Genomic DNA, 11,216 nt, shown 5'->3' with positions numbered 1-11,216 from the left:
CCATGCTCTTCGTTGCTAAACAAAAGAAGATAAAGAGGAAACATTTCATTCAGAAGAGCATGACTGGCGAAACATTGACCTTGATGGTGATGAGCATTCCTTCTTGTTAGAGGAGCAGCTCCAAGTCACCTAAGACCAAGTGAATTCAAGCTGGTTTGCTTGAGGATCCGTCCAGTGGGCTCAAATTATTGAAATCTCATCTGACCTATGGAGAGCTGTACTGTGATCATACTGCAGGTGTAGATAGATGTAGATACTCTTCTTCCTACAATGTTGTTTTGAGAAGTGTCCCCTCAGTCTAGGATGCCCTAATTGTTGCAGCCTTATGGTCTTTAGGAGCTAATTAAAAAAAGATCCTTATTAGTAACTGGCCAGAAAGTTCTGAATGCAAAAAATATGAAGGGCTGTAATTCAACAAGGCGCCAAATGGGGAGCTTAATATGGTGGCTCAGTGGTTAGCACTGTTGCATCACTGGTTTTAGACCTGGCTGGGCCAGTTGGCATTTCTGTGTGGAGTTTGCATGTTCTCCACAGTTCTCTGGAGATCTCGGGTTTGAGTGGGGTTTCCTCCAGGTGCTCCAGTTTCCCACAGTCCAAAGACATGCGTATAGGTGAATTGGGTAAACAAAATTGGCTGTAGTTTTAGTTTATCAGGCCTACAGGACAACCACCAACTCATTAGAATAATCTAGCCATGAGATCATAAAACATGAATGAGCTTTTCTGCATTATATACTTATTTTTCCAGGTATATTTAAAAGGGACAATGCACATTAATGATACAGAAATGTACAATGTGCCAGAATTAGCCAAAATGCTATGTTGCATCTGTAGTCCCTGTACTGTTGGTAAAATAGTCTACTTAAAAATGCCAGTTTCAACTGCTTGTTCATCTTGAGGTCTACCTTGCACTTTTTGGCATGATCTTGCAGCTGATATGCATTTTGTCTTTGTGATTATCTATCTTGTAAGTCGTTCATTAAGTCATTCTACATACCACACTGCTTGTTTTTCTGCTGTTGCCATTGTCACATCCAGCCATTGAGCATCCGCTATAGTTCTAGTGAGCACAGTAAGAGAGCAGGGGGACCAAAGAATATAAAGGTGTCTGAAATTGTCTTTGTTTAAACACCTCTTTATTATAATCAGATTTTATTAATGTGGAAGAAAATAACTACCTTACTGAACTTGAGTTATGCATTAGCCAGCACTTTTAAATTTGATTGTAGGCCAGGTGTTCTGGCTTCTGGCAAATATTTGACTATGGTGGTTGGGATCTCTAATTTGCTCAAGAGCACTTTTACGGTTCCCAAATGACTCTTCATCCATTATTACTCTGAGTTTTCAATTTTTATCAACTGTAAATAGTGTGGGTAAGTCATTTTTTATTCAGTTTTCATAAAAGCGTTTATGAAGGCTGTTATGTTACTAATATTTATCGTTTAAAAAAATAATTGAACAACACAAAACCACAGTAAAACAACTTAAATGCAAAGGTCTTAAAGGTGCCATATACTGCAGTGGTTCAATAAGTGAAATGTAGGTATATTGCTTAGGTAAAAAAAAAAAAAAACTCATTTATTACTCCATAAAATACTCCTAGAATCAAAAGGTCCATATCGACATATTTAAATCAGCAGTGAATAATATTGAGCTCCGCTGCAGCTCTCACAAAACGGGCATTTACCTATTGAATTACTGAGCCATCTAATACAAACCTATCAAAGTAACAGTAGACTATTTTGCTGAAAAGATCTGTTGTTGATAAGGACTAAATTGTAATTAAACTCAACAAAAGAGACTGATAGAGATGTTTTGTGTTGTATTTTTAAGATATGATGTCAAAAAAAAAACACTAGGGGATGTGAGATTGAAATATTAAATACTAATTAAGGTAATTAAATTTATTTGTAGTTTTATAGGAGATTTCATAGACTTGGTTGGCCATATCACTCAGCCCTGTCATAGTATTTCCTACAACAGATTTCAAAGATTACATGTTTCCAGCTTTCTTCAGAATATCTTGTTTTGTATTAAACCGAAGGAAAATAACTCAAAGGTCTGGAACAATTTAAAGGTGAGTAAATTTTCATTATTGGCTAAATTATCCTTTTAACAGTAGAAACAAGCCTCTAGAAGTTAAATAAGGACACCACACTTTTATAACCCAATACCACAAACCAACTTGCAAATGTAAGCATCCATAGTTACAACAGTGATGACATGCTCACAAAAAAAGGTGTGTTTTCAATGTCACATTTATTTCACCTCAGAAAGTGATGTGTGTATTAGTGCAGTTGTGACCTCAGTGCAGAGATCAAAAGGTGCGGGTAAAATGTATTACTTACTCTTCTCTGATGACAGCCACCCTCCATTTACTGACAGCAGAAATAAATGACTATCATACAACAAGTTGACCCTAAACATTCATCTGGAACATTCTCCTCATCCCCTTCACCTTGTTTGGAAGCTTTTTTATGTTGCTGATCTAATATTTCTCTGTTAAGAGATAAATGGGTAACAGTTTATAATAACTGCACACTATGAACCATTTCTTAAGCATTAGCAAATAGTTCATTCATTATCTGTTAAGCATTAACGCTACATTAATAAATGTTAGTAAACAGTTTATAACTGCAGCTACAAATGCTGTAATCTTGACTTATAAGCACATTTATAATGTTCTTAGTAATTGTACTTTCATACTTTGTTAATGATTTATTTTTCATTACTAAATTAAGTATTGCATTATTTACAAAGCAGTTATTTAAGCATAGTTGGTTGTTTAAGATCATTCAGAATGAGTTAGTAAATGCTTAATAAACTATTCAAATTAACATTTATAATTCTTATTATTTAGACATTTACTAAGTTAATTTGCATGTTAATAAATGGTAGTGCTGTCGCCTCACAGCAAGAAGGTCGCAGGTTTGAGCCTCGGCTGGGTCAGTTAGCATTTCTGTGTGGAGTTTGCATATTCTCCCTGCGTTCGCGTGGGTTTCCTCCGGGTGCTCCGATTTCCCCCACAGTCCAAAGACATGCGGTACAGGTGAATTGGGTAGGCTAAATTGTCCGTAGTGTATGTGTGTGAATGAGTGTGTATGGATGTTTCCCAGAGATGGGTTGCAGCTGGAAACAACTTTAATCATTTCTATTAGTTTGAAACTGCATTAAATAAAAAATAAATCTTTGCAATCTTAACTATAATAAAATTACTGTGCAGTTTAAACATTGCATCCTATTATATTGTTAAATTATTATATTGTTGTTTTATCCAATTTTATGTCATATTTTGACACTACTGTTATATATGTTTAAACTTTACAGTAATTTTACTTTTTAGATAGAATGCAAAGATTATTGTTCATGTGATACCAAGCCTTTAATTGTCATTTATAAGGGATTTATAAAGCATAAATAGTCCTCACTTTAGATTAGGTCACAAAACTGGATGAAGTTGAGTTAATAAAGCATTTATTAACATACATAGTAACCATTACTATATGCCTGAATAATAAGATATATAAATGTTAATTTTAATAGTTTATTAATCATTTACTAACTCACTCTGATTGATCTTAAAAACCTCCCAAATACTCTTAAATAAAAATGGTTTGTAAATAACATAATACTTAATTTAGTAATGAACAATCAACCAGTCACAAATTATGAAAGTACAATTATTAATACATATTACAAATGTGCTTATAAGTCAATAATACAGCATTTGTAGCTGCAGTAATAAACTGCTTACTAACGTTTATTAGCGTAGAGATAATGCTTAACAGATAATGAATTCACTAGATGCTAATGCTTAATAAAAGATTCAAAGTGTGTAGTTATTATAAAGTGTTACCGAAAAAAGTAATATTATTGTTTTTACACTGAGCACATTGGTATTTTATGGCATTTGAATAGTTTCTTTTTCCTCCAAAAATACTGTTTGTGGGGTTTCATGCTTTTCACTTGAATCTCTTAAGAATAAGAAATGCATTCCAAACGGTATCTGCTTTTATACTTATTTAGTGTAATTCATGTAAATAAGTCCCTGTTTTAAAAAAATAACCACAGGCAATTAACAGCTGAATTTTTAAAAAATTATTTTAAACACTCAGGAGATACACGTTTAAATATTTACAAACACATCCAGATTAAAATGGTTTTAAACTGTTTAACAACATCCTACAAACTATGTCAAGCAATTTAAAATTTGGAGAAAGTAAAACACTTAAATTAAACTTGGCCATCAAATAATGTTTGTATCATCTCTTGGCAGTTCTTGTTCTGAGTTTTCTCTTGATGATGAGATGATCGCTCTCTTTATCATCATCACTGCCTCCAATGATCTGTAAAATAATTCAATGAATTGAATAGCTTGAAACTTTTCAGCATGTAATATTTTCTGTTTATTATACAAATGAGCAATAATCAAGCAAACTGAGAAATGATTTAGCACCACAGTGCAACTGTGTGCGGGGAAATTAGTTTAATAATGACTTCCTTGATACTTTAATCTGCATATCAAGTTGGGTTAAAAAAAAACAATATTTAAAATACTAAAAAAAGAAGGCTGAGTGACTTGTTAAAATTAAAATCTGATTCAAAATAACAAATGTTTAACTAGTAAACTTATAACAAAAGGTAAAAACTGGTGTGTGTGTGTGTGTGTGCGTGTGTGTGTGTGTGTGTGTACAGATGCGTGGTTGTGTGTGTGTGTGTGTGTGTATAAATATATATATTAGTTGTGAAACAAATCACAAATCTCACGGTTCAGATCACATTATGGTTTTTTAGTCACGGATCGGACCATTTTTCGGATCAGCCAAAAGGTAATTTGCTTTCCATTTATTACAAAAACAGTACTGCAAGAAACTTTTGGTTTTAACAAACAGTACTTAGAACCTGCAATTTTCTAAAAAAAAAAAAAATTTATAAAAAAAATAATTATAATTTGTAAAATATTCAGTATTGTGAAAAATTCACTGTTAAGTGTAAACCTAACATAATAATTTGTACAACCCGTATTTATTTTTAGTCTCATTTACAATAAATGGTTCAGTTATTCACTCGTAAAACTTCATGTTTCATTGACAGATGTGTCATTTTAAGAATTATTCAGCTGCATATGCGTCAAGTTGCATATGACATATTGCATTACCATAAACACCAGTGGTTTATCTAAACTAGGAACTGTTATCCCAGTACTTCTGTGTTATTTGACTCTTCATAACTTCATAACTAACTTAAAAGACTAAAGACTAATCTCTTTCTTGATTTTTGCGTTTTTTAAAAACAGATCTGAATGCAGCGATTCCAAGGATTAATGAACATATGCAAATCACCATCATTTATAATTTATGTTGCATGGTTGTTGAGATCTCGATCTTTTAATGATTATCTGCAGATTACACTGAATGCATTGTGCAGGCTAAACAAGTAGTGGACAGAAAACACCTTTAATAACCTAAGAAGCCCACCACGTCCCAATAACAACTTCTTCTGTCCATCATTATATTTTACAGGAAAGCCTAAATGCCTTTCATACATGTGATTTGAATGACGCGAGAGGTCATCTCTTTTTGATCGTTACAAATTTAGGAATAATCTACAAGTAAAAAAAAACAAAAAATTATTTGTTAATTGATAATTAATTAAATGATAAATTTGTTAAATATCTTTGCAGAATAAAAAGACTAGTTGTCTCAACCTATGCTACACAGTATGTTCAAAAATGAGAAAAATACAAAATATTTCTTTGACAAGGCTTTCAGTTTTATAGGTTAATTCAAATTGACAAAAAAAAACACTAGTGCTTGGCTATTATTAACAGTAAATGTTAATTTCAGTCTGTTGCCATCATATCTAATGAATATAAAACAGACAACTTTTGCTTGATAATTTTGGAATGTTTCACACGGTTGCACTTGCATCTTGGTATGTTGCAGTATTTTGCATAAAAAATAATTTCCCCCCATTTATTTCTATTGATTCACTTATGAATAACCGTACTTACAGTATAAGAGGGTATGTCCATAGGAGATGAAACGCGAGTCCTTGAAGAGCTTGCGTTTGGATCTTTAGGTTTGTTGTTGTTTTCAGATGCATTTAGTGGTTCGGGGGATTTAACATTCACCATGCTTATGATCTTCTTGGCTGAGGATGAAGTTAGAAAGTTTGGTCATGCTGAGATACAGTTTGAAACACTTTGGCAGAGAGCTCCAATCAATACCATTGGGTGTAAAATAAAGAGCCAGAACTGACCTTTGGCTCCCAAAGAGGGTTGGGGAGCTCTGAATAAAGTCGCCAATCTTCTGCAAGGGTCCATCTTTTTTACCTTTCAGGCTAGCGGGAGAGTCTTTCTGCTTTAATTGCCTCGCTTTTTTCCTTGCACGGTGGGAGTCCTGCAGATGGTGCAGAAATGTAGAATGCTTGCTTAGTGCATTATTGAATAAACATTAGAGGAGAAAGACAGGAAAAATCAAAAGGTACATTACTGGGAAAAAATAGCCACCTCAACAGATTGCATGTTAACCCTGTTGTTCACCTTCAGTCGCCGGTTTTTTACAGTTTTCTGAGTCCACTGAGTTCTAGAACAACCACAAACAGATAGAACACAAGTTATACGATGACATTTTTGTCTTATATGTATATGTAGGGACATTAATGCAAAACTACTTGAGCAATGTTTCATGTTTTTCTCGTTAGTTTCAAATTATATTAATCAGAAACATCACATTTACATTATTAACTGCATTGGTTAATATGAACTAAAAATAGAAAATGTTAACTTCAACATTAAAAATTATTAACATTTGTTAGTTTTAGTTAATGCCTGGTCTGGGCAGTACATATCGTTACCTTAGAATAAAATGTCAAAAGTATCAGATTAATATTTTATTTTACTGTATACAGCGACATGTAAATAAGTGGCATGGCTAACACATGTGCAATATTTGAGCCCGAGAAAGCCGTTGCTTGAGGGAAACACTGACTGGAGCACTCATAGTTAGATCAGGTCAGCAATCTAAGGTGAACTTAACCTGTAATTTAGATTAACTATTCGTAATAACTCACTTTACAATATACCTTAGTAACTTATATAATCTGTTTATCCCAGCAATCCCAACTAGGCATGGGAACGATAACCGTTTTCAAGGTATTCCATGGTTTTGAAAAGTCAAGGTTCTAAAACCGCCAAAATGCTCTGCTATACTGTTCCTATGGTATATGTAAGATTTTTTATTTACGTTTTTTTTTTTTTTTTTAGGACAAAAGTATCTCCAGCAGACAATATTTCCAAAGATATCATTTAAATTGTAAAGAACAGCAGAATTAACAGAAGACAGCAGAATTAATTTGAATTATTTAGCCTGACATGTTTACTGTCCCGAAATATTTTAAATGTTTCTCAACATAAAATATATCTATGTGAGAAAGGGAGAAAAAGTTTTTCTCAGATATTTTAAAAAGCATATTTTAGAGCAGTAATCACAATACCGTGAAACCATAATTTTCAAATTAACAAATTCAAGGTTATTATACCATCAGAATCTTATACCGGCCCCAGGCCTAATGTCAACCAAATCACAAGCAAACCTTATACTACAGTAGACAACATGAAGTCTTGTCATAAAATGCATAGTTTTGTTTAATATATTTGTTTTAATCTATATGAAAAAGGAATGACTAATTGATCTCGTCACCAATTATGCAGAGCCTAACTCTATTAATCTTTTCTTTCTAATTTTGCTCTCAAGCAGCCTCCTGTTGGGCACTAGTGCCTGCTCCATAGGGAATTTATTCAGGGTTGCTTTGTTACACTAATAAAAAACCAAAAATAACACATTACTTTTATTTAGGAACAAAGCATCAATTGTGGTCATAAAATCAGATGTCTGATTTTAATTTATAGATGCTTTTCACATATTCAGGTTTTCTCAGTAGCGGTAGGTGTCATAGCTGGATAACATAGCACAGTGAAGGGGAGAGTACAACAATTTGTTTTTTTACAATCACATTTGCTGAAATAATAATAAAAAAAACTCTTTTATGGTGTTATCAAGACTTTCAGAAAAAGGTAAAAAATTGTGAGAATGATTATGGCAGCCAAAGGAGAGAATAACGTCAAATTTACTCTCAACCCTATAGACGCTGCGTTAGAAACACCTAGCATGCATTGTTTTTTTTGTAATTTGATGCAAAGATGATATAATACATTCATAACTGCAAATAAATGTTTGTATGTTTTAAAAAAAATAATCTAAATATTAAAAACAAGGATTTAAGATTATGATGACCGTTTAAACCCGTCATAACTTGTGAACAGGGTCCATTGTGAGAATCTAACATTTATAGGAAATAAATTCTCAATCCTGACTGTAAGTTGACACTTCACAAACAAGAAAAAGATATCGTCATCAGCTCAACCAAATGAGTTTGTTTAATATAGTTTTGCAGATATTTTCAAAGTCTAAAAGCTTTTTGCTGACTTTCTGGAATAACTACCCATTTCAATCACTATAGTGTGAAATATCTTTTTTTTTTTAATTAACTACCCAGGTTCTGGATGTTGCACAGTCCCAAATTTTGATTGCCAATCTTAAGCCAATTGTAATTGTAATTTTGGTTCAATTTGGAATTTCCCAAACCAATCGCAGAGCCCAGCAGACCAGGGTGAGTGCTCTGCTCTGACTCGGCCCCCCTGGTCCAGAGTGGAAGTAACTTGTTACCATGAAAATAAAATACTCATACCATGAATTTGGTTTATTAGTAGACAGTAAGTGTAAATAATAAATTAACTTTGAAACAAAGTTATGCCAACAAAATGTGTTTAGATGTGATTTTTGTATACCTCTATCTCGGTACTCTTTCTCTTTCTGGCTGTACGTCGGAGTTTGATCGTGACGGACCCTTCTTCGCCCGGTTTTCCTGACCTTCATTCGGTCAGGTTTTAGTGGCGTGAAGCTGATTTCTAGCTCAGGTTTGGGGAAAACGCTCTTCTCTGAGACTCTTTGTGGAAAGTACAGAGGAGTCCTGTTCTGCTACCTGCTATTAGTGATCAACAAAACATTACGTACACACAGTAATGAATTACCATACAAACCAGACGATTACAATTTTTTACATGTGATAATACTCAGATTCAACTGCATGAATTTTGCATTAATACCACTATACTGACCTCTTGTGTTGGACTAATAGAGTCGCCTTCATTCTTTGTTTTCATGTTTGAGGTCTGTTTGAGACTGTCAGCTTCCTGGATATCAGAGTTAGGAGAAACAACTGAATCCTTTTGCTTTAAATGGTGTCTTGCTTCTCAACCAGCGGCTGCTTGAAGATTGGTGTAAGAAGTATACAGGAGAGAAAAAAATACATTAATAAAAAGCAAAACAAAGGAGTAATGTATTCATTTAAGGACCAACCTGCCTAGCCAATTTATCTAGATTATTTATAATCAAAATTTTTTTTTAGTATTAGAAGTAGTGCACGATAAACATGAATTATGTTACGATGGACATCACTGGGCTTGCATTGCTATTTTTAAAATGGCATGTACAGATAAAAAAATAGCATTGCAATTACAAACTAATACATTTTATCATTATATTATAATTTTATTATATTATTATTTATTAATAATGTGGAAAAATGTATTAATTTTAAAGGTAAATAGGCTTGCCACATTAACTTTTGTGATGCCATACAAACAGCTTAGTGATGTGAAAATTAAAAATGTAAATGACCTCACCCTTAACTCTCCCTCAGTAGGTTTTAAACCTTCTGGTTGATGGTACCTTCTGACTTCCATAACAGAAAAAAAGCCAATGGATTCAATCAACCAGGTTTTCAAAATATCTTATTTTGTGTTCAGTATAAAGAAACTACTGTGGGCAATATGCTGCAACACTATTGAACTTTTCAGTTCGACCTCCACAGTTTCCTTGCATTTTCTGGTTTTGCATTAAAATTTAAATACTATATTTAGCATTTCTCCTATTCCTTTAATTACTCTCTGAACTGGCACTGTGCATGTTGGAATGCATGTCCAGGCCCTAAAACATAGCTCTCCACAAGTAAATGCACCATCAGTGACCACAAAAGTAGGAGATGCTTTCACATGAAAATGAAAAGTGATGTGTGCCGCTGTTATGAAGCGGACAGGAGACAGAGGTAAGGAAACGTTAGGGTGTTTATTAAATGACAACAAGGAGCACATGAAGGATAGCCAGGAGGATCAGGAATGATGTTGGGGTCTTTTCCTCCGTGGCTGGGTAACAGGAATACACGAGGATGGACAGCACACACCAGATACAGCTGACAGAGGATGACACAGACTTGGAAGGACTGGAAGACAGGACGATTCGGGTGGACCAGGAAGACTAGGAGGAATACAAAGAGAACAGGTAAGTAAAGCGTTTGTTTTAGCTGAGGATGACTACGCTGAGTGGTCGCTCAGTTGTCCGCTTTCGTCGAGACGAGCCCGGACAATGAGCGACTGGAGTGCTGTGCTTTTATCTGGTGCTCGTGAATGTGATGCAGCTGTGTGCTCATTAGAAGTCAGGTGATGGTGATCTTCGTGAGTGGGGATCGTGAGAGCCTGACCAATCCGTGACAGTACCCCCCCTCCCCAGGGCCCGCTCCTGAGGGCCGACACCTCCGACGCCGTGGTGGTCTCCCTCTGCCTCTAGGCGCTGGGAACTCAGGGTGGCTCTCATGAAACTCCACCATGAGACTAGGATCGAGAATATCAGCTCTGGGACCCATGTCCTTTCTTCGGGGCCGTACCCTTCCCAGTCCACCAGGTACTCCAACTGGCCACCACGACGTCGGGAACGCAAGATCTCCTTCACTGCGTAGACGGCTCCTTCTTCTAGGAGCAGTGGAGGAGGGGGTTCCTCTTCGTGGTCAGGCTCTGTGGAGGGAAGAAACAGGATCGTGATAGGGTTTCAGGAGTGATACGTGGAATGTAGGGTGAATACGGTAGTGAAGAGGGTAATTGTAGTTTGTAGGTGACGGGGGTTAACCTGTTCCACGATGGTGAAGGGACCAACAAATCGGGGACTTAACTTGCGAGAGGGCAGTCGCATGCGTATGTCCCGGGTGGATAGCCACACCTTTTGTCCGGGTGTGTATCTGGGTTCTTCAGACCTTCTTCTATCGGCGGTTACCTTGCTTCGACGGACTGCCCTCTGCAGATGTTGATGAGCCTCGTCCCA

General features: G+C 35.3%; 1 protein-coding gene across 1 annotated transcript in view; it reads right to left on the bottom strand.

The window, feature by feature from the left end:
• Positions 1-3,594: 3,594 nt before the first annotated feature.
• kif20bb (kinesin family member 20Bb) overlaps positions 3,595-11,216 on the bottom strand; it is a 30,638-nt gene continuing 23,016 nt past the window's right edge. The window contains 10 exon segments of the mRNA XM_056469646.1: positions 3,595-4,346; positions 6,014-6,148; positions 6,258-6,384; positions 6,495-6,562; positions 6,564-6,587; positions 8,852-8,926; positions 8,928-8,990; positions 8,992-9,048; positions 9,182-9,300; positions 9,303-9,330. Of these exon segments, the coding sequence (XP_056325621.1) occupies positions 4,263-4,346; positions 6,014-6,148; positions 6,258-6,384; positions 6,495-6,562; positions 6,564-6,587; positions 8,852-8,926; positions 8,928-8,990; positions 8,992-9,048; positions 9,182-9,300; positions 9,303-9,330 (780 nt within the window). The 3' untranslated portion in view covers positions 3,595-4,262.

This window comes from Danio aesculapii, chromosome 12, assembly GCF_903798145.1.
Source record: "Danio aesculapii chromosome 12, fDanAes4.1, whole genome shotgun sequence".
Taxonomy (NCBI): domain Eukaryota; kingdom Metazoa; phylum Chordata; class Actinopteri; order Cypriniformes; family Danionidae; genus Danio; species Danio aesculapii.
Note: the sequence above shows the minus strand (reverse complement) of the source record. Positions and strands in the feature narration are given on the sequence as shown.